This window comes from Sinocyclocheilus grahami, unplaced genomic scaffold (assembly GCF_001515645.1).
Source record: "Sinocyclocheilus grahami isolate Dianchi unplaced genomic scaffold, SAMN03320097.WGS_v1.1 scaffold52.1, whole genome shotgun sequence".
In the NCBI taxonomy this organism is placed as follows: domain Eukaryota; kingdom Metazoa; phylum Chordata; class Actinopteri; order Cypriniformes; family Cyprinidae; genus Sinocyclocheilus; species Sinocyclocheilus grahami.
The window spans coordinates 2,096,968-2,122,346 of NW_015505231.1; the positions used below are offsets into that span (position 1 = coordinate 2,096,968).

At 37.1% G+C, this 25,379-nt stretch overlaps 1 protein-coding gene across 1 annotated transcript in view; it reads right to left on the bottom strand.

Annotated features, from left to right (window-relative positions):
• Positions 1-13,946: 13,946 nt before the first annotated feature.
• pcxb (pyruvate carboxylase b) overlaps positions 13,947-25,379 on the bottom strand; it is a 215,090-nt gene continuing 203,657 nt past the window's right edge. Inside the window, exons 19-21 of the mRNA XM_016269466.1 lie at positions 22,470-22,718; positions 17,559-17,699; positions 13,947-15,915 (exon numbers count right to left, since the gene is read on the bottom strand). Coding sequence (XP_016124952.1) covers positions 15,664-15,915; positions 17,559-17,699; positions 22,470-22,718 — 642 coding nt within the window. The 3' untranslated portion in view covers positions 13,947-15,663. The remainder of the gene's footprint in view (positions 15,916-17,558; positions 17,700-22,469; positions 22,719-25,379) is intronic.

The window sequence follows — 25,379 nt, forward strand, 5'->3', positions numbered from 1 at the left end:
AAGTATAGGCTAGTTGTCTGCTGCCGGTTTTTTTTCTTTTTTCTTTTTCCTCTTGTCTAGCTCTTGACAGATCAGTAGTGTCCTGGGAAATCACAACTGTCACAGTGATAGTTCAACCAAAAATAAAAATTCTGTCATCATTTACTCACCCTTGTGTCATTCAAAACATGCGACTTTCTTCTTTCAGTGAAACACAAAATGTTTTTTTTTGGGGGGGGGGGGGAGCTTTTTTTTTTCACACACAAGTCAATCAGAGTCTGTGTTTATTAGCACTCCTTTCTCTCTCACTCTCTCCTGTTTGTTCTCTGTCCTCCACAGTTTTCATTGCACTCCCTCACTCTTATTTGAGCCTTTTATGTTCATGCTTTTTTTTTATCTGGTTTTATCTGTCCTACATATATATTGTCATTTATTTCTTGCGATGGTCAATTATCATGCAAGACTTAATTTTATGTAAAGGGTATATTCCATTTGGTAAAAGAAATATGTGTATGTAAGCTAGCCATAACTAGATTGAGTTAGCAGTAGAGGATGGATTGAGTTGTGAGTTAACCCTATTAAGTTTACTGTATCATTTTTGATATGCAAATTTCCAAGACCTCTAAATTATCTAAATGATCGAAACTTTGCTGAAAAAAACTGTTGTATCTACTACATGCCTTCTGTCATTTGTACTTTTTTTTTAGCAAGAAAAAGTCCCTCTTCAGGTTGTGGTACTTATATTGTAAATTTAAGAATAACTTTTATATTGTAATATTCCAAAGCAACCACAGCTGGTTTATGTGATTATCCATAAATAATAATTTAGAAAAATCTAATATTATACATCAGGCTTTTTAGGATTATTTATTTGTACGTCTCTCAGTCATGATTGAATTACATTGCATTATAAGTTTTGCCCACACAGAAGAGCTTTGATCATAAAATTAAGCATTTAAATACAATTTTACTAAGACATATTATTGGGAAATATAGAATCACAACTGATATTTTGATGGTTTTTTTAATGTAACTAGTCTGCTACAGTTCAAAAGATTTTGACTGATTTACATTACAAGCTGTCAGAATTTCATTTCATCTTTTTGGGAATAGAAATATCAACTGCAGTTCTAGTTCTTAGATTTTTTTAGTAATAAACTTTGTTTTAATCAGCATTTTTTAACACTTTTTATTTGCACATTTTCACATCTGCTTTAAATAGACATCAGCATCAACATCAACTACCATTTCTGTACTCAATCCTGGTGTGATTCTTCTTGTGAACTATGATCTCTATCACAGTGTTTTTTCTGGGTTCTCCATAACTCGTTTTTTTTTTTTTTGCGTGAACTAACTCCCTTAATTTGAGCTTTTTAGGAAGCCTGGTGAGGACACCAGCATCACAATACAACATGTACTGGTGACCAGATATGCTGGTCTTTTAAAAAGCTCCAGGCTTCCTCTTCTCATTAACATATCCAGTTTTGTGACCTCCTCTTCTCTCTGATATCTTTGGCTGTGCTAAATATCATGTCACTGGAGATGCTCTCGCTTGCTCGCCCTCCCCCTCTCTCAGTCTCTTAGCACTTCCTCTTTCCTTCTGCACACTCTCCATCTTGCCAAGCTGCAGACGCAGCACCATTATCCCAGCTTGTGGGTGTGAAGAGTAGGAGACAGACAGAGAGAGAGAGCGAGAGAGAGAGCTGTATTTGAGAAAGATGGAAGGAGAAATAGTTTCGAAACCTAATGAACTCTATGCAAGAAACTACTGAGCAGCCTACATAGTCATTTAAGAGAATGAGTTCGGCTGGCTGGCTAAATATCAACATTACTATACATTTGCCTTGTCATTTGAGGTGTAACATAGGGCTTACATAATAAAATGTTAGTAATTCGTATGTAACTGTCTGTAAATTATTTGCCAAACAGTGGTCATTTTCTGCAAATCTGTGCCAATTACGGAGGGATTTAGGTAAGTGGATCCACAACAGCTTTGGCCCCTATGCTCTATATCTGTGAATCATCATTATTGTTCTGCATTCTCTTTATTTTGTTGGCATGTGGCTTATTTCGTGTGCAAGAAAAGCTGTCCGCAAATAGTTCTTCTGTATAGTTCTTCTGTATTCTGTAAAACATGTTGCGTCACTTCCGGTTCAGGTATTTTGTATGTGCTTCGTTAAAGATAGAGCTGTTTAACTTAAGATTTTTGCATACCTGGTTAAAGAAGTCACCACTTGCCACTATAGTAGGCAAAAACTGTATGTCCCAATTCACAGTATTTATAAAACAGCAGGCAAAAATTACCCAGATGACCTAATACTTCTGATGAGATTCTGAAATGCACATTTAATGGACATCTTACTATCCCATGAGGTCCTGGGAGAGGAGTCGTGAAAGGCAGTGAATCTACTGACACTGTAGATTACATGTCAATGACAAATGTAGTAGATCTGGATTACATTCATACTATAGCGTGTAGGACATACTTTTATAGCAGTCATAAAGTGATTAATAATTGACAAGAAGTACTAAGTTCTGAAAGTACTGTTTTTGGATGTGGCCAATTGATTTGAATAGAGGTTGGAGTTAGCATATTGCTAAGCGAACAGCATGACACTTAGATATGTCTCACATTATAATTAGCACAGAAATCTTAACACGCACACAAGAACACTGGATAAAATGTATATTTATTTGAATGCAGCATATTTGTTATTTCTCCCACATTGTCCAGGTTTTTTTTATTTTTTTTTATTTTTATGCTACCTTAGAATTTGGGCATAATTGTGGTCTTACTAAGCAGCATAATTCTGTCTATCATTTGTAACAGTCTTTCCATCTGAAGTGTGTTTGTGATGCCTACAATTGCTGCCTTGTAGACGTCTCACCATGTTTTGAAACAGCACCATAGAATTGGTTCAGGTACGTACTTTTTTATTCTGTAACTTAATAAGTGTAACAGTGTTTTTGATAGAATGAAAGTGAATGAGACATGCATACAGATTGGACCATTATAATCATGCAGCTGGTATACAGAGACAGAGAGAAGTGTGCTCTCTAATCCAGGCAGGTGTGTAAGTAGCATGTGTGTGTCATAGACAGTCTGTCCCAGTTGGCCAAAGCAGCAGAAGGGAATCATAAGAGTCAGGAACATGCTCACAAAGGTCAATGCATTTTCCTCTGTTTCTTTTCATTCCAACTCACTTTCATAAACCTCCCCATGTGTAAAGTGCTGTGACTGGCATTAAAGAAACTCAAGCATTTTATCCGAGCAGGTTTTCTCACAGGCTGTGCAATATATGTGGCTGTTTTTATAAAGAAGGTCCCAAGATTCCTCAGGTGAGTAAATGTACCTGTTTAATTTAAATATTTTGTCAAGTTCTGCTTCCCAACAAGACCACTAAACCATATCGAGACACAGTGCCATTTGTTCCTGAAATTTTCTGAAAAATGTATTTATTATTCTTTTGAGAAGGTTACTGCTGACCTTTCAAAAAAAATCTCATTTTATATAGTGTGGTTGAATGAATGGATCAGTGCAAAAAAAAATAAAATATCAGTCTTCGCTAGTAAATATCATTGTATAACCCAACATTATTTTCAAGCAGTATTCTTGTGTTTTGTGCGAAAAATAAAAAGAAATAAATAATTCTGTACCAGGGTTGAGCTATTAACATTACTGAAGCCAGCATGATGAAATCTGCTGCTTGAACCATGCGAGTAATAACTGTATGATGATACTCACGGCAGGGTTTTAGACTATGAGGTTAATTTGGTGCCATCTTAACACATATAAAATAGTATGTGAGGTGCTATTATTCAGTTCCGTATTATATTATATTTGATATTTGATACGGTAGCATGTGTATATTTATTTGTGTGTTTATGTGTATGCTGAAAGCATTAGTATGCAGTGTTCAGTGTGGGTGTGCTTGTGCTTGTGTGTGAAATGTGTTTGTGTAGTACAAAACCCTTAACAATGCAGAGATGACAGTAATTAACTAAATGAGATGAAACTTTACCTGAGGGTAGAGAAAGAGAGAGGTTATTTGACTCTAAGGAATATGATAAAGTGAGTGATATGCATACATAGAATAGAATTGTTAACTCGGGCGCACATGCATTGCCACACACACACACACACACACACACACACACACACACACATACACATCTGTTCATATCATCCTCCATTGATTGTCCTTGAGTAAGAGCAGAGCTTTGTCTTTCAATTACCTCTTTTCTCCACCAGTCTCTCTATTTTGCGCTATCTACCTTCATATTGTCTTGATTGTCTTCTAATATAACCAATGACATGTTGTGTGACTCATTCATGAAGTATGTAAATCATTAAGCACTATGTTAATATTTCATCTAGAAGTACACTCTTAAAAATAAAGGTGCTTAAAAGGTTCTTCACAGCGATGCTATAGAATAACCATTTTTGGTTCCACAAAGAACCATTCAGTTAAAGGTTCTTTAAAGAACCACCTCTTTCTTACCTTTTTATAATCTGAAGAACCTTCTTTCACCACAAAGAACCTTTAGTGAAACAAAGATTCTTCAGAAGTTAAAGGTTCTTTATGGAACCATTTTGACAAAAAAAGGTTCTTCTATGGCATCGTGATGCACCTTTATTTTTAAGAGTGTATATTGCCGTATCACACCAGCAAATGGCCCTGAGTTTATATCACACACACACACACACACACACACACACACTTGTTTGGCTCAAACACACAAGCTCACCAGCTAATCCTCTGCAATAACACAAACTCACACACATCACCTCAAAGCAACACCTGAAATAAGAATCGAAGCCTCATGCTCTCATTGGCAATCCAAGCACCCATGTTTTGGAGTCTCTGGGGAGACACACTGCCAGAGAACTAGTGAGAGGGAGAATGGGCACGAGGGCTGTCAGGTTGTCCAACCTCGGCTAGACAGACAAGACTGCCTCTGGGTATGACAAATCCCACCTCAGGTTTTAGACATGTTAATGGATATAAAAAACATATCCCTTTATTCAAGGAAAAACAGAAACAAACTCCAGGTTGTAAGACAGAATTACACAGACAAACAAACGGATGGATGGATGGATAGACAGATTCAGTAACAGCAGTGGAAACGGGTTCAGAACATAACAGAGCTATTACTGTAGGCTACCCACTGATCTATAATAGAGAACATTCAAATTTGATGTCACTGTCAGAAAAAAGTGCAGTATATAACTTTAGGGGTAGTACACTCAAAGAGACGCCTTTGTACCTTTTTTACCCCTAAAGCATGCACATTAGTACCTTAGAGTAGTAATATGTACCCTTAAAATAGTAATGCATACTCTTATGGTACTATTATGAACCCTTTAGGAACAATAATGAGGGTACTGTACCTCTAAAGGTACAATTTAGCTATTTTTATTACCTATACTGCCGACACGATGAAAGGATGTATTACACAATCTGTTTTCACTCAGCAGGAATGATCCACAGTATAGCTACTTAGAGCGCCTTAATGAGACTAAATAAGGCTTCAAATTCAACTGATTTGAAATACAATTTTTAGTTTACATTATTAGGCACTTGATCATGGCCAAATATTGAGGTGTGCAGTGTGCAAAGGGCACCAGTTTGATTTTTTATTATTTTTTATTATAACTACCCATGCAAATGGATGTATCAATATAATCAACAGCCTACATAAAAATGAGAAATATTTGGAAATATCAACTTAAACTGAATCGAAATGCTTGGAATGAATTGGAATGGTTTAGTGAGCACTCAACTCACTGAAGATAATTATGCTTCTCCTTTATTGATGATTACTGTGGTGTTTACAAAGGGTTTGAATAATGGACAGGAAAAATGACTATTAATAATTATATTAAAATGACGGTTAGTAGTAACAACACACAAAATGTTTGTATGTTTTTTATATGACTTGATAGCTAGTGTTATATGCTAAAACCTTTCAAAATTTACGCTCTATTTTTAATGTTATTGAAAAAGTCTCGTATACTCATCAAGGCTCCATATTTGATAGCTGCATTTTGAAATACAATAAAAACAGTAATATTGTAAAATATTGTTACAATTTAAAGTTATCTGTTTTTATTGTATTATTATATTATATCATTGATATTATTTTCTGTGCTGCTTAATATTTTTGTGGAAACCATTAAACATTTTCTAAAATCTTTGATGAATCAAAGAATTCTAAGGTCAAAAGATCAGCATTTGTTTGAATTAGAATTAACTATTAATATAAACTATACGTCTATAATGTCAGTTTTAATCAATTTAATGTGTCCTTGCTGAATAAAAGTATTAATTTCTTTTAAAGAATCTTACTGAAACAACTTTTGAATGGTAGTGCAAAAATAAAAGGTTTTGTATATTTAGTTTTCTTGACTAAGTGTTCTATATGCCTTTAACTTGGACACTGCTTAAACATGGAAATGAAAATTTAACTTACATTGGGGGGGGGGGGAATGTGTATCATAATTTCAGCACACCACTAAGAGTCAAATTATTAAATGAATATGTAGGGCATTGTGTGGGCTCTAAACAAGGGCTCTAAACTCTAAACAAGTTCTAAACATTTGATTTAATATACAATTTCAGTCCATACTTCAAATGACATTTTCTTAAAAACGTGTAAGGTTGACATTTAAAAAAAATCAGAGAAAAAACTGCAGGGTGTCTCTAATGTTAATCACACATAGACGTCATATCATCATTTTAGACAAGCCAAGGGCAAATACACCCCCACACACAGCACACACACACATACACATTACCGCTGTAATATTAAAACGCTGGCGACCAGACAGGATGTAACCGAATCAGTGAATGTTCGTTTAACGGATGAATAAACCAGAGCCTGTGTGTGTATGAGTCAGAGAGCATCTGCACACAGGTTGTGGGGTGTTTAGGGACAGCGAGTCCACGTGCTCTTTAAAGGGGGCCACAGTATTTATACACACCAGCATGGAGGCGGAGACGGTAAAATAAGCATATGACTCATAAAGGGCCTCCCTTCTCCATCTTTCTCTCTTTCTCCCTTTTTCAGTATTGTTATAAATAGATCTATATGTGTTTGACATCAGGGGCCCTCAAATGTTCAAATGGTTCACACAGAAGAGCCTTGCTTTACTACTCAGTTAGGGGGCTTGAAATAGTAAAAAAAAATAAAAATTGGGAAACGATTTCCTCATTCTCCCTTTCTCTGTCCGTCCCCTTCTCCTCCCCCCCTGTCGTGACAGCATGAGGGGGGCCGCTGACACAAACACGGAATGACAGAACATTCCTGGAGATGAAAGGGCACCGTGAGAACCTCAGGACCCACCACTGAGATGACATACACACTCACACGTGACTGTGTGCAGCGCATACACCGACAGACACACTTACCTGTCATCTGCGTAACACACGTGCTGACACACACACAGCCAGACCACCTGTCCTTGCGACTACACAGCCTCAGGGATGAATTCACCGAGATAAAACCGAGAGAAAGATGGAAAAAGACAAACGAGAAGGGCGATCGGACACAAGAGCAGCGGTGTAGATGAGACGGATTCTGGAGACCAGCAAGAGAAAGTGAATGATGCAATATAACAAAGTGAGAGCAAATGTGTGTGAAAAAGAATTGAAAAGAGTTTGGAACACAAAAGGAGGATTTTGAAAAATACGCCAACACCCCCCCCCCCCCCCCCCCCCCCACCCCGCCCACACAGACGCAGAAGGGGACTGAGGTTTCAAAAAGCTTCAGAAAGAATGCAAAAGCATGGAAAATGTCATGAAATAGTCACACAAAGATGTAGAATGGCTTCAGAAGACTTTGAAACAACTCAAATGATTCCAATTAATCTAATGAAACAATACATTTTGTTAATGTATTAAACAGTCATTGTGTTAAACATACTTATTTGTTAATGGGTTTTCCAACCCTTGCTTGACGCCAGGGAACCAATGAGGTTTGCTGTCTTGCATCAAGCATGTATGGTTGAGTATAATTATTTGCTGTCTTCTTAAAGATATCTTCATTTGCGTTTAGAAGAATGAGTCGCTTTCCTGTAGCTCCTGTAGCCTGTAGAACGCAAGGGACTGATAAAATGTAAATGTGAATGCAATGTAAGTCAATGTACATTGCAAAGTTTGGATAAAAGGATCTACCAGATGCATAAATTTAAACGAATGAAAGTATTGTTGGTTTGGAATGATGGAATGATATAAGGATTGATGACAGAATTTTCAGTTTTGGTGAGTTAACCCTTTAAACTTTGATGAAACATACAGTACATGTCAATTTTATTTTCTTTCAAATTTTGTATGGACCACTGGCACCCTTTTGCACCAGTTTTAAAATCCCTTTATGTAGACCACTTCTATAAAACCTAAAAATGCTCATTTTCTTTTGGGGTTTTAGGACTACAAACTGAATACCTCATTATTGTCAAGTGAAATTATTTTTGTATAACGCTTTTCACAATACACATTTCAAAGTCATACTGTTATACTGTGTAATAACATTAATCTCAACATCCCATCCATCCATTCATGCATCTAACCGTCATTATATTGACATTTAATACCTTGAAGTCAAATCATTAACACTACTGCTGTGTTAATGGATTCAAATATACACTTTTCCTCTTTCCTTTGGTTGTTCCTTTTATCTGCTGCTATGGCCTGGTTTTTTCAAGGATTTTTTTTCTCACTCCACATTAAAAGAGTTTTTCTGCTGTTTCTCAGGTTTATTCATCAGTGTTTTCTCCACTCTCATGCATCAAGGTCTCCCCCCCCCCTTTTTTATGTGCACATTTTTTTTAGCATTGTCTTTGATCAAACATGTGTTTGGATAGCAGCTTTATTTTCTTCAGTACTGTTTTCTCATTTCCACCCCAGCCATGTTGCGTTATGTATGTCAGTATGACTGAGTACAGCTTTGTTTTTCGAAGATCACTGCTGAGGAACAAAACATTGTGTGCTTGTCTGAAAGCAAGGGTGTTTATATGTGTACAGATGGAAGAGAGACTGCAATATGTTGGTTTCTTGCATATGATACATACAAATCAAAAGGCAGGCTGAAAGACGGTATGTAAATGAAAACCACTGGAAAGGGAAAGAGAAGAATAATGAGAGAGAGAGTCTGGGAGAGGACAGACTGTCTCAGACAATGAGGAAAGGTCAAGAGAACTTAACCTTTTAAGGGAAGGGAAAGAAAAACTGTCCATCTCTTCTTTCTGGATAGATGAAGGAAAGTTGCAGAGCAGGACCTGCGGGCAAAATCTGTTTCTAATCCAGCTCTCCTCTCAGCTCTACTCTGTTCTCTCTCTGTCTTTGTACAGCCCGAGGCTCTCCATCACTTTCCCGCTCTGGATATTGTTGCCAAACAAGATGGAGGAGCTCAAGGAATGTGGGGAACGCAATAGACGTGGAGAAAAAAATGCAGGAGAGTTGATGAGGGAGAATGGCCCAGGAGGGTTTACCCTTGGTTGACCTTAAGGTCTATATAACAACTAAAGAAAGCCATCTATGAGAATTATGTTTTTAAATTTTTTAGAATAGACAGCATATAATGATGACCTGTAATGTTTGTAATTTTAACAGCAAATACCCTCGCTATATGCCATGAAAAATAACAGATAATTCATAATAGATCTATTGCTCTTTTTTTTGTAATTTCACCATAAAGTGCTGTTAAAAGTGCTTTTGGAAGTGAAAAAAAAAAACTGTAATCTCGTATCTTACAGTGAGATAAAAAAACAAACAGACTTTCCCACAATTCCCGGCATGACACTTTACATTTGATGGTATCTTATTTAAATAATAATAATAATTATTATTATTAGTGTATACAGTTTATACAGGTTTATACAGTATTATTAATTATTATTTTAAATAATAGAGAGTTTTCTCCACTCTCACGCATCAAGGTTTCCCCCCCCCCTTTTTTATGTGCACTTTATTTATTTATTTAATTATTTTTTTTAATATTATTCTTATATATTTCTTCATTATTTTACATTTTTAGTGTCATGTGTTTTACCATCATGGTGTTTTGTATTTGTGTTTATGACACTGTTCAGCTTATATATTATTTGCCTCAGCTTGCAGAAAGGCTACTTATGATCATGTACCTCTTTTATCACCTGTATAATGTATCATGGTGCATTGCATAAATAACTACATTAGTGCATACACTTCATAATCTATACTCCTGAATCGGTATGCTACACTGTAAAGAAAGATAATTTTACATTTTAAAAAGGCAGCTGATACTACTGATACTAATATTAGTAAAGTAACCATACTAATACCTATTTTGTGTATAATATACTAGAACCAAGACTACTGTAAATGTATATTGCTGTTAAAGGCAGAACATACTAAGGGTACTACTGCAGCCATATCACCCTGCAACCCAAGACTGGTTGCCTACTGAAGCTAAGCAGGGTTGAGCCTGGTCAGTACCTGGATGGGAGACCTCCTGGGAAAACTAGGTTGCTGCTGGAAGAGGTGTTAGTGAGGCCAGCAGGGGGTGCTCACCCTGTGGTCTTTGTGGGTCCTAACGCCCCAGTATAGTGATGGGGACACTATACTGTCAAAAAGCACTATCTTTCGGATGAGACGTTAAACTGAGGTTCTGACTCTCTGTGGTCATTAAAAATCTGAAGATGTTATTTGAAAAGAGTAGAGGTGTGACCTCGGCATCCTAGCCAAATTCGCCCATTGGCCTCTGACCATCATGGCCTCCTAACCAGCCCCATATGTACTGATTGGCTTCATCACTCAGTCTCCTCTCCACCAATAAGCTGGTGTGGTGGGCGTTCTGGCGCACTAAGGCTGCCGTTGCATCATCCAAGTGGATGCTGCACACAGGTGGTGGACGAGGAGATACCCCCCTCAAAATATAGAGCGTGTTGAGTGCTTAGAAAAGCGCTATATAAATGACAAGCTTTTTTACACACTTTCACTATGTTGTCATTATACTGTTAAAGCCCTTTCACATGACTAACATCAGGGCTTCAATGCAAGGCTTTGACCACCACATGAAAGTGTTGCAGATAGCATCATAGGAGGACTATTTTATAAGGTTGCCACATAGCAAGAGTGCAGGAAGTGCATTCAGTAAACTATAATGTAGTGAAAGCCAATGAAAGCGGAAAAGTCCTTGCGATTGCTTTGATAATGTTCAGTTTGTTTTGTTATGGTTTTCCTTGTGTTTCCTGTTTGGTTCCTGTCTTTCCTTATTTGGTCACCTTCCTGTCCTTGTTTAGTTTAATTGATTAATCCTCATCACCTGTGTTTTGTAATCATCCAGTGTATATTAGTTCCTGCCTGTTCAGCTCTCCTTCTTCTGATCAACTCGTTATGTTCTCGGTGGTTCTGTATGTTCATGCTCAAGCTGTCGTGTTGGAATATCCCCTGTGTTTTCTATTTATTAAAGACTATTTAAGTTATTCTACATGTCCTCGCTCCTCCCCGATGTGTGCACCGTGACAGATGATCAGACAAAAACAGATGACGGCTGAGGACAAGCTGTGGGGTTTGCGGCAGGCTGGTTGGAGTGGTATGTGGAGGATTTCCTTGAGCTTGCTAACCAGTTGCTGATCAACTTGTTACGTTCTCTGTGTTTCCTTATGTTCATGCTCACGCTTTCGTGTGCACCGTGAAAGATATAAGGCAGCAAGCACATTCCTTTTCTCTAAATGTCATGATATGCCCATGACCTTGTGTTGTAAGACATAAGAATCAGTCCCTCTTCCATCTTGTTTTGATAATCTATCTGATAATCCTGCCCCTAGTCAGTGGAAATTAATATTAGCTGGTTCAGTCCCAACACCTACAGTACCAGGATGATGAATATGAAACAAGGGTGGACATTTCAGCAAGACATTGATCCCAAATACAGCCAAGGAAACTCTCGATTGGTTTCAGAGAAAGAAAAGAAAGCTGCTACAATAGCCCAGCCAATCACCTGACTTGAATCCAATAGAAAATACGAACTGAAGATCAGAATTCATAGAAGAAGCCCATGGAACCTTCAAGATTTGAAGACTCTGTGGAAGAATGGGCCAAAATAACACCCGAGCAATACATGCGACTAGTTTCTCCATACAGGAGGCGTCTTGAAGCTGTCATTACTAACAAAGGATTTTGTACAAAGTATTAAATTAATTTCAGTAATTCAAAACTTTTTCCCTGTGTCATTCTGTTTTATTACACATAACTTAATTTCTGAACTTATTTGTTTGGTTTTATTTTTATGTATGGATTACTTGGGTTGTTACCAACATGTGATGAAAATTTCATGCCAACAGCACCTTTAGAAATATATTTACCGGGAAAAATGGTGACGTGTTCAATACTTGGCTTACCCGCTGTATTTAACAAGCAAAATGCAATAGAAACCACAAACATTTATCTGGCAACACTTGAATTTGTGGAACCAATTCTCATTATTAACTATTGCTTTTGCGTCAAACTACAAATTTGCTGCTTATTAATAGTTTGTAAGGTAATTAAGTTTAGGTATGCAGTAGGATTAAATGATCTAGAATATGGTCATGCAGAATAAGGCATTAATATGTGCTTTATAATTACTAATAAACAGCCAATAATATGCATGCTAATACACAAGTAGTTAATCGTGAGAATTGGTCCCTAAACTAAAGCGTTGCCATTTCTTTAAAACAGTAAATGTCTTAGCAGCAACAGATTTTAGAGGGCCCTCAAAGGCATGAAATTGACTTTTTCCCTTGTCTGTCGCATTTGACGAGTGATCAGTCACATGACAAATGTTCCAGAAACAAACATGGCAGCCTCCAGGTCATGTGCTTCCAAAGCGTCTGCTAACAACAAAACATCTGGCTTTGAGATGAACAGAAATGTTAACAGTAATAATTGTATTAAAAGTAAGTTTAAGAGTGAAATTTTTAGTGATGCATCAGTGATCACACATTAGTCAAGAATGTATTAAACATTAAATACTGTATCATATTTACTCTAAAATACGGTAAGTAAGGTTAACATGTATTACATTCAAGGTTGCAGATGTTTCATATGGAGTATGTACCATCACCTTCATTTGTCCTTGCATTAACATCTGTTACATATTCAAAGATGTATCTAAAAATACTGTATTGTGAAAAGCATAGGCTTTGTCTAATGGCCTACATGTGAGTAACTGAGTACACTAGCTCATTAAATTTACTTACACGATCACAAATCCTTGTGCATCAAACTGTTTTTATGAATAAAGAGCTCACATGAGAGATTTTTTTGTTGTAATTCTTTGTTTTATTTTTCTATCTTTATTAAACATCTCTCTAATACGATTACAACAAAGCAACAACCATCTGGACAAGTTTATAATTAAGGATAAGCAGGAAAAAAAAATAAACATTCATAAAATCATGTAAATGGAATGCACAACTTAAACTGAAGGGCATCAAAATACATAGTTCAGACAAAACATTCATTTTCATCACAATTTAAATGATTCAACTAAAGCATTTGGAGCTTTACTTCTTCAGCTTCAATAGTGAAATCCTCAACTGAAAGACTGAATTGCAAATGTTCTCAGTTCTCCACCCACACACAGAATTTGAGTTTACAATGAATTACACATTTAACAGTAATTATCTCAAAAGGACACACACACAAAAATAAACATTTGATAGGCAATATTTGTAATTATGAAGATAATTATGAAGTGTCTTTTATAAAAGTAGTAACTGTAGCCTTGTTAGCTCAATAGAAATGATCCACATCAAACCCACAAGCTGTTGGTTCCAAAAAGAACCTTACAGTTTCTTATTGGTTGAGCTGTTCCCTTGTAAACTTCAGATCATGGCAGAAACCATCCAACAGTGACATTTAAAAAAAACACACACAAGCACATAAAGCAATTTTATGTTTAATTGAGCAGCTTCATTGAACGCTAGTGTCTTTTGGTATCCCTGGTAACACGTGGGTGTCCGTATGCGTCTCTGGCTTTCATATGCATACACACAAATTCATGCTGTCATACATGCACTCAGACTGTTTGCACAGGCTCTTTCTGAAAGCACACAATAATACAAGCTCAACATTTGTGAGAACCATGTGTAATGTAAGTCATATGACATCGAAAAGCCATTGTGAAATTGTATCACAATGGAAGACAGCTCTATCTCTCTGCACTAAGCCGTTGACAAGCCAGCCAAAAGATTCAATCAGAAAAACTGAATGCATCCATGAGCTCAATATACAATCACACTTGTCCTCTGATCTCATCGGGCTGCATCAACTTTTTAATCAGTCTGACCATTTCTATTTTGGATCTATATCCGGATTTTCGATCGCGAATCCCAATTTCAGCTCATATCCACCTTGAAATGTCACAGTGAGGTTTCTATATGAAACTATAATCAAGGCTTATTTCAAGGTCAATAGGAAATATCTTGTGCAGCATATCATTAATAACACAGACTGAAGACTCTTCCATTATTAATGGCACCAGTGATTACCCATAATTACAGTCTCTTTTTCTACAGCATTAAAATGGTTTTAAAGCATTCTGCACATTGTTTGAGTCTTTAAGTGGGATTTATGTAAACATATTACACAATTATATTTGCAAAACATTCTGAAGCATTTGTAAAATGAAGCTTCTCTTCGCTGCCCCACAGACACGTTTTGCATTTGTTTACTTCATTATTGCTTGCGTAATGACTTGCTGTTTACTTATAGTGGCAGCGCAAACTTGAGTGCTCCTGTGGTGCAAAGGTGATAGAGTGATTAAAAATAAGTGCAGGATGAGGCAGAGGAGGAGAGGAGAAAGAAATCATAAGGAATTTGTTGTGTGGAAACTTTCAAAAACATTACACATTTGCCACAGTGCATTAGCTACACTCACATTCCTTATAATGAACTAGTGCAGAGTAATGGCTGGTTTTGATTATTGTTGATTGCTTTTATACATCTGGCTATATACGAGTTCCCGATTACTCAACTTTATTGCTTTGGAGATGTGCAGAATGACGTTATAATGACGACACTGTGCTTAATGTGCATCTACTAGAATATCCGCTGGTATTAATATTTCAGACATTTTAAAATTGATTTTACGCTCCACTAACATGATATTATGAAACTGCTGTTTCTCTTCAAACTTACAACTTGCAGTGTTTCTCTCTCACACACACATACAGTACACACACGCATACAAATTCTGTTGTCATCTGGATTCATAATGAACCTTGATAATTTTAGTATATTATTAATTCAACTTAAAAAAAACCTGGAATGATCAGTCTGTAATGTAGGTATCATTTGTCCTCCCTTCCTTGAGGCTGCAAGTAGATTCACTGGATTCACTGTCCTCAGAGTTCGAACTGAATAACAAAGAGTGAATCACAAAGGCTTCTGGAGCTTCTGGTTACAGGCTATAAATGCATCCCCTATATGCTTCTATTTTGAATTAAATAACAGACCAAACAAAATAAAACAAATAAATTATTCTTATTCTGAAAGCTCTGAAGAGTTATGAACATCATGTTTGAAATCTTAAAATCATCAGTAAAAACACCATCAGTCCACCAAATTACAAGATCACTTCTAAAAACACTTCACTTCACTTCACTTTTTTTTTTTTTAAAGAAAAGAAACCTTTAACCTCTGTAGCTTTTAAACTTTATTCGGTTATTTCCAGGATGAGGTCATCTCCTTCCAGGCTGCTGTCGGCATTGACGTGCACCTTGGATATGATGCCTGAGATTGGCGAGTTGACAACTGTCTCCATCTTCATGGCACTGAGAACGCAGAGAGGCTGACCTTTCTCCACCTTCTGACCTGGCTTCACCTTTACTTCCACCACTTTACCGGGCATGGGAGCTCCAACCTGTCCCCGCACGTCTTTCAAGGCTTTAGGGTGAAAGTGCATTTCCTGGTGGAGCAGAAAGCAGAATGAGATGATTTCAGGGGAGACCAGAGGCAACGGAGACATTTTTCACATTTTCCCTCACAACTCTTTTCAAACTGACAGTCATCTTCTGCTGATAGAAACATATATGAGTAAAAGGACCATTCAAATATTTACAAAATAAAGATTTAATACAAAAACAAATAATATTAACACTAATCCACTGTCTCTCAAAAAAGAGAACACCTCAAACTAAAAATAGTTGCGCTTATATATACATATATTAACATAAGAACAGACATGGCCATTATGTGTGAGGATTCCAGTGTCAATTACTTCTAGTTATTTTACCTGTACATCATACAGTATGTACACACCTGTATCATCATAATGTTATATTTCACTATAATATATCAATGTTATTGTTTGTACTGCAACTTTTATCAAATAAATGCAGTCTTGATGAGCATAACAGAGTTCTTTCAAAAACATTAAAGAATCTTACTGACCTGTTACTTTCATATACAGTTTATTTATAACATAATCATTTTAATTTTAATAACATTAATGTATTTGGCATCATTACTTCAGTCTTCAGTATCAGATGATCCTTCAGAAATAATTCTAATATGCTGATTCGATGCTCAAGAATCTTTTTATTATTATTTTTATTATTATTATTTAAAACATTTAAGTAAAAGTAATATATATATATATATATATATATATATATATATGTATATATGCATATTTGATAGATTAATTCATAAGTGATACAATATTTATTTCATAACTAGAGTTACATAACTACTGTTTCCCCAACCTCATAGCCATGATAAATAAGGCTGAAACCAGCGACAATGTCAGCACCTGTCATTCATGTTAACTTTTAACAAACAGTCTAGAGATAAATCAGTTTTAAGTTTCATTTCAAAGCAACCAAAACTTTAGACAGCAGAAGAAAAATGTTGGACCCGCAAAACAAACTTTATGTCATGAGGAGAAATGCTCTTGCTAGCTGTGTTCAGGCAGAAGGAGAGCTCTGTTGAGCATATGCTGAGTAAGTGTCATCACTCTGACTTATCTGACATTAAGTGTGTTTTGAACGTCGTCAGTCTGCCATACTGAGCCAATGAAGACAATAATAAACAAAAAGAGCATCTACAAAGAGAGGAAACCATTTTTTCCAGGCTAGGACTATTTGAATGTTTGTTTACCAAAGAGAATATCTTATAATGAATGAATCATCTTTAAAATGATGTGTTATGTGTGGGCAAAGAAAGTGAGATCTTCAGTTCTGTCAAATCATGCCGTAATCTGCCAAATTATAGTTTTACAAGCAGTGTGGTGCAGTTACAATTTCTGTGTCCGTGGATGATATAAAGTTCCTACACAGCACTATTGACTTGTAATGAAAGTGTACATTGTGCTTCCTGATAATTTAAAAGATGTTTTTTATCACCGCCGCCTCTATGTGATAAACGCCCATGACATCAAGAGCAAGATCATTTTTAGCTTATGACAGAAATTATTCACACCTCGAGAGAGAAAAGGGAACATTCGCAAAACATGTCTGAATGATTGAGTGTACTGTTTGCGTCAGGATAATTGCTTTTCAGTGATGAAACAAACCAATCTAGGGAGGAAAATAAACAGCGAACAGTTACCTTCATTGCTGCCGTATCCTTGACCAAGACTGAACGCAGCTGGCCGTTGAGTTCAAAAAACACCTCCCTCTGACCAGACTTGTTCAAGTCACCCAAGGCCAAGGCTTTGATGTGCAACGTTTTCCCTCTCTCCAACTCCACCTGTGAGAGGAAAGAGTCAGAGTCACATAAAAACACAACGAAAACAAATCACAGTAACTACTGTAGGTATGAAAAATGAAATGTAGTGTGATTGTGTTTAAAAAAACAAACAAAACCAGACTGGAGCACAATAGGCCGAAAAAACATGGGCAAAATTAAGGCAAAATTTAGGGATGAGTGATTAGCACAGACCTCTGGGAGGCTTTAGGTCGGTACCATGTGCTGTTTGGCTGTGAAGGGAATGCTATTTTGGGGTGCACCTGCGTTCGCCTCAGTGACAGCTTAATATAGCTCATGCTAATCTACGCTAATCAGCCACGACTAACATCTCATTTGGACAGCTCCACTGGGTGGAGAAACACGACGGCAAATAACTTCAGTCCCTGAGAAATTTACGATTACGCATGTTAACCGAGGAAAATCTGCTTCAGTTTGAAAGGGTACCGAGAGACCTGGTTTGAAGAATCAGGCCAGAAGACGATTAAGAAATGCAAGCAAACTCGATCTAACAGATTTGATGCATTTTCAAAGTAAAATGACTTTGTAGGTGAGTTCGCTTCACTTCCTGTCTGGCTCTCGCTCGGTGCATGATCAGCTATGCGAGTCCTGCATCTGGTGCTCTCAGTTCTCGTGGTGCCTGGAGAAGGACTCCGGGACACATTCATGCCTGCCAGGTAACACCCACTTCACTCAGAACTGGGTATTAGGAGCCAAACACATGGCTAAGCTCCAATCAACACATTTAGAAACACCGTAGGGCATAGCTAGATAGAGATACAGCCACACAAGTTTGAGATGATTCAGAAACTAGCATAGAATAAGCTAAAAAAATGTAGACTCCCTGAACATTACAATGTTAAACTCTGTTTAATTAGAGCTGTAAAACATCATTTATGCTTTATCGGACTTCACAACACCTTCACAAAGAGAGCCTAGATGTTCAAAGTAATATATTTTGAACACAAAAGAGGCATGCTATTCAATCTTACTATGCTAATCAATTTTACAACCATGGTCACAAAGTGTGCTAATAAACTTTGTGAAAGTGGAGGCTAGTTGAGGACACAGGAAATCTAATTTTGCAAATCTCCCGATGAGAGAGCAGTCAGGCTCTTGGCTAAATCTTAAAAGGTCAAATCCCATAGTGTTATAAATTTAACAGGGTGAAATATAGTTTAAATAACTTAGTACAAGAAATAAGGCACAGTGAGAAATACACATTCTGCTAATAAGTTTACATAACCCTTGCAGAATATGCAAAATGTTAATAATTTTAACAAAATAAGACGGATCATAAAAATTGCATGTTATTTTTTTAGTACGGTCCTGAATAAGCTATTTCACATAACAGATGTATACATACAGTCCACAACACAAAATAATAACTGAACTTATAAAAAAGGACCCCGTTCAAAGGTTTATACACCCTTGAATCTTATTTCAGTGTGTTGTTATCTGGATGATCCACGACAGTTATAGTTGTTCATGAGTGCCTGAGCAGTTCAACTGCCTGCTGTTCTTCAGAAAAATCCTCTAGGTCCTGCACATTCTTTGGTTTTCCAGCATCTTCTGCATATTTGAACCCTTTGCAACAATGGCTATAAGATTTTGATCTTTTAACACCGAGGGCAACTGAGGAACTCATACACAGCTATTACAAAAGGTGAAAACATTTACTTATGCCCAAGAAAGCAACAAGATGCATTAAGACCTGGAGTGTCTTTTTGAATTGGATAATTGGGGTAAATTGGGATAAATAATTTAAATACTTATACTTCTGGGAAATGTTTAACTATTTTATGTTGCTTCTGAAGGACAGTACTAAATGAAAAAAAAAAAATTATCTTTAAACAAAATAAGAAAAATGTACTCATCATCCTGCTCAAAAGTTTACATGCCCTGGATGTAAATGACACACAGTTTTAAGATCCAAGGGAATGTAAACTTTTGAACAGGGTAATTTTTTTATAAATTCAGTTATTATTTTGAATTGAGTATGTGTAAAGGACTGCTATGTAAACTCGCTTAAAGGGGTCATATGATGCAATTTCAAGTTTTCCTTTCTCTTTGGAGTGTTACAAGCTGTTCGTGCATAGATAAGATCCCTAAAGTTGCAAAGACTAAAGTCTCAAACCCAAAGAGATATTCTTAATAAAAGTTAAGACTAGTCCACGCCCTCCTGAAACACCTAGTTTAAACATCTACATCATCTACATGATGTCTACATCACTGTGTGGGAAGATTTGCATAACACCGCCCAAATGTTCACGCAAAGAAAGAAGGCGTAACATGTCGTGGAGATGCTGTGTTTCATTGTGAAAGCGAAACTACTTTGTTTGGCCTTCCAAAAGAGGACACAACTAGAAATCAGTGGTTAAGTTATATTTACAACACTGTTCCAGAACAGTTCAACCCAAATATTCAGATGTGTGCAGCGCATTTTACGGAGGACTGTTTCCTGATCCTGGGAGAGTAGCCTACAATGCCGCCTGTGTACAAAGGCTGTTTCTATAAAGTGGGGCAATTCCAACTTTGCAAGGACAGTCTGGCGCATACTGTAAGTATGTTTTCATATTTAAAAAAAATTGCCACTAACGATTCAAATGCGAGTTTTGAGCAGTGTAGAGTAGCACTTGTTATTTGTCGTTTCTCCGATCACAAATGCAGACGGCGCGATATGCAACGCAATGCGTAAAAAAAACAGTATAAGTCATTCTAATCAGTAATTTTGTCCCCACTGGATGCAACAAATGCCTTGTTTGTAATTGGTTTTATTGGTTTTGTCTCGTCGTGCCGGGACACGGCATCACAGTTTGGTAAGGGGCATAACATTTCCGTCACACGCTTGAGGTATTCGGCCAATCACAATGCACTGGATAGCTGGCCAATCAGCGTACACCTCGCTTTTCAGACCGATGAACTTTGTAAAAATCAACGTGTTTCAGAAAGGCGGGGCATAGAGGAGAAACAATAATGTACAGTATGTGGAAAATAATGTGTTTTTTGAACCTTAAGCCACATAAACACATTGCATTACACCAAATACACAAAATAATGTTCTTTTTAGCAACGTCATATGACCCCTTTATAGAAGACCTATTATGCCCCTTTTTACAATATGTAATATAAGGCTGTGTTTACACTTGGCATTAACATGTCCACATACACATTGAAAAGACAAGTGTAAACGCGCTTCTGATCGGAATGTTATCCGATCAGCGTGTCCCGGTCCAGAGGTAGTCGAGGACGCATTGTGATCGGTCTCATTGTAATGTAATTGCAATCCAGCCATCGTGTCTGCATTTGCAGGTCGACATCATGCAAAATGCCACTCCTTCTCTTGCGAACTGTCAGAAAAAAGGGGGAGAACACCCGTGTGGAGCGCTAGTGAGACTCCTACACTTATCTTTGATTTGTAAAATGTCCCACGACTGAAAATGCTTTTCAAAAGAAAACCCACCACTTTAGGTTGACTTTGCACCAGGCCATTCTCTGCAGACTTATTTAAATATTGCGCGGGAAAGACAGATCTGATCGTTTATCCAGATAGAGAAATCAGCTAAGTGTAAACGCGGCGTGTTCTGATTGACTGATGATCCTATCGGCTTGATCGGATCACGGTGATCACATGTTAATGCCAAGTGTAAACGTAGCCTAAGTCTCAGGTGTCCCCAGAATCTGTCCGTTGACGTTTCAGCTCAAAATACTGCAAAGATCATTTATTGTATCATTTTGAAAATGCCCATTCTGAGTCGAAGCAGAAACACGCTGTTTTCGTGCATGTCTCTTTAAATGCAAATTAGTTGCTGCTCCCCGCCCCCTTTTTCAGAATATTGCTGTGCCTTTACAGCTCCAACGTCAGATACTCTGCTAAAAAAATATCTGTTTGGTTTTGATTATCATGTATATCGCGCTGAAATCATGCGTTTTAAACCATATTAGTTAAAATTTTCTGATATATGGTTTTCTGAGCGTACACATCCGAAGCATGCGCATAAGAAAGCGGATTTCACAGTGTGTACATGCTAAACTAAGTTTTCTTTCGTGTCTTATTGTGCTTAAACTGTCCAATACACACAAGTTTGTGTTAAAAACACACGTGTTTCATAAATAGTTGGTGAAGGTAAACAGCTGGGAAAGAAATCGCATGTTTATATTAGATCTATGTGGCAGCAGCATAATATACAGTAAATAAATCAATAAATCCACTGCTCTCTTGTCTCCTCTGAGGCTGGGACTTTAAATAGTGTTCTGTGCTCGTCAGTGCAGCCAAAGAAAGAACAGATAGCATGCTTTGCTCGAACTTTCGCCATGGCATTAGGACTGGTACACTGTTGATGCTTGCGAAAACACAATGGGTGGAAACTTGCGTGGAATCAAGGGGTGGTAATATTATAATAATATCCCCCTTCTATGTTATGGGGGGAGCGAAATCTGACATGCTCGTTGTTTCACAAGCTTGCAGAAAAAGGCTCACCAAAAAAAAAATTACTGAGTTGTTCTTTTTCACGTTTTCTGGGTTGCACTGGGGACCCAATTATAGCCCTTAAACACGGAAAAAGTCAGATTTTCATCATGATATGCCACCTTTTATCAGGACAGTACTAAATTTAAAAAAATTGAATTTTCATGATCCATCTTATTTTGTTAAAATGATTAATATTTTGCATATTCTGCAAGTGGTATGTAAACGTATGAGCAGAACTGTATAAATAAATAAAAAGAGACACATCACTGAAGTCAGTTGACGTAAGGCTCATTGTGACCCACCTGAAACTCCTCTGCTATTTTGGGGCCATCCAGAAACAGGCGAGTGTTAAGGCAGTCCACTGGGCCAAACTTTGATGTGAACTCTTTAAACTCCTGGAAGACTTTAGGGTACATGGCTGCCGACATCACATCTTCAGGAGTTATTTCATCACCATGTGCCATCCGCAGATCAGACTCTAGAGTCTCGAAGTCCATTGGTGGAAGTGAAGCCCCTGGACGACCTTCGATTCGAGGCAATGACCTGAGAACCTTTGAGAAATATAATAAAACTTGTTACACTCTGAAAAAAATGTAAAAGCTGTAAGCTTTAAGGGTACAGCAGCTTGTCACTGGGGCAGTGCCCTTAAAGAGGCATCTTTGATAGTAGGGTGCATATTACTGCTTTAGGGTACTAATATGCACATTTTAAGTGTAGATATGGTACAAAGTTGTCTTTTTAAAGATGCTGCCTCAGTGACATACTGAGGTACAATTGTTATTTATTTATTTACAGTGTATGGGCATAAACTATACATAAAATTACTAACTCGTGAAGAGAGTTCACCCAAAAATTATGTTTTTGTCATTAATCAAACCCTCCCTAGATCTCCTTGACATGTTCATAATAGTTTAATGAAGAAGTAGCAATGTCTGAGTTGGGGGCCAATTGTTTTTTCTAAATTTAGGGCTCTACAGTCACTGTCCTGATTCACTTTCATGATATGGACATTGGCAAGGATATTTTTCAGTGAACTACTTCTCTAATAAAACTGAAAGAATGGCCAAGGAGAATTTGTCTTTTTGTAATTTGTCAAGTGAAATGACTTGCTCATGACAACCAATCCAGGTTTTAGATTCTAACAGCTCAAGAACAAGAGAGCTAAATACTAACGGTATTAAAGTCACTAAAGTCAGTCTTCAGGTCATGGGTCACATCTCTCTGGGATCACTCCTGCAACTTTGAGATTTCCAACACACATTTTGAATGGATTCCATCACCAAAAAGCATAAATATTTAGCAAATGAATCAACAATAGCACCATTCACTATCTTACAATGTTTTTGTCCTCTGGCTAGTGCCTGACTTTGCAAGCTCAAACATACTAAATACATCATTAGTGCTGTCAGAGTGGGCGTTAATGAACAAAGGCAGAAACACTTTGACAAATAGGTCAATTGCAAAGGAGACACCATCAAATATGCCATTAAAACGACTCAATTCATTATGGACAAAAACTTGCTGATTTCTCAGTGTTGGCAAGGCAACAACAACCAAGTGACACTATTTTCTCCTTTTTGTTTCACAGCAGTGAGAACGAATTGAAAAATGGTCCTTGGACTTGCACTGAGAAACAGTCTGGCGGCTAACGGGAGTAAAGTGAATAGACTACACAAAAGGGCTGGTGCAGGAGAGAGGGAGAAAACAAAACAGATCAGCTCATAAAACGCTCAGCAGTCCATTTTGTTATTCAGATAAAATAGTTGAAAAAGCTGCCTGCAGTCCCAACCCACCTAACTTTTGAATAAATTGCCACTTAATAGCAGTTGAGTCATAATTTCAGGCCATATGGGCTCCGTTTTGTTTGATGCATCCTATAGGTTTATTTTAGTGCTTCTGTGACTAAGTTACCTCATCTGAGTGTTTGTATGCAAGCTTATTTGTCCAGGCTAGCTTTGGGGTAGAGAAGCTCACTCGTGTACTTACTTCTAATCTTTTTTTTTTCCTTATTGCTCCATCACTTGAGATTCCACAGGGGCATTTATTTATTTTCCTACATCACTCCTGTGAAGCTTATGATTCATATATAACAATCTCAATACCTCAGAACTGAGAGGCTGTTTGTTTTTATCAATAGAGTAACACATCTCAGAGTCCTCACTGGATGTGTCAGTGGCAGACATTGCAAATTAATTCTTAAAATGATCCAAGGGCCGAAATATCTGCGCAAAAGAGCATAATTAATATTACAAAGGTGCTTTTATACATTACAAATGGGATGTACAAGCTTTGCATTACCCCAAGAAATATATAGGCTTTCTATATCAAAATCTTAAATGAATAGTTCAGGCAAAACTTTAAATAATGTGGTCATTTACTCACCCTTATCTTGTTTTAAACCTGTATGAGTTTCTTTCTTCTGCTGAACACACAAAAAAACGTAATTCTGAAGAATGTTTCAATGAAACTCAGTAGGGTCCAGCATTGTCGTGGACCCCACTGACTTTCATTGAATAGTCAAAAGAAATACTGAGACATTTTTCAGATTATCTTCTTTGTGTCCAGCAAAAGAATCATACAGGTTTGGAGAGACATGAGGGTGAGTAAATGAGAACAGAATTTTAATTTTCTGGTGAACTGTCCTTTTAAAGATTACGAAAGGTCTGTATCTCTTTTCCACATTTAAAGGGTCATGAAACCCCTGACTACTTTTTCTGAGATTTTAGCAGAGGTGTTTGTGTTGCACATCATAGAAGACAATGTTAGCATCCGATAATTTTAACTGTTGGAGAAAACTGGTTAATTTGAAGCTTTTTTGTGCTATTTTCATCTTCCGGGTTTAAAATCTACATCGTGTTGACTTCACAATTTGTGACGTGGCAATGGACTATAGTACATCGATGACGCGTCAGTGTCTATTAAATTATTCATGAGACTGCGTGTTCTTATCCTATGAGAAAACGCTTCACTTAATTATTCACAACAGCATGTGTTGATTTGCTATGACAGACGTTTCAGACTGAGAGATGACATTGCGCACATTAATTGAGAGAAACATTAATGGATCGAAGAAGAGTGTTTGTTTTTACTTTGTAATAAGAGTTCGGCACAAACGTGATTCATTCACTTGGTGAGCATAACCGTTTTTACAGCTCTATTACACAACCCGTCAAAAGGCTTATATAAACGCCACAGAATAAGCCTTAAAAGTT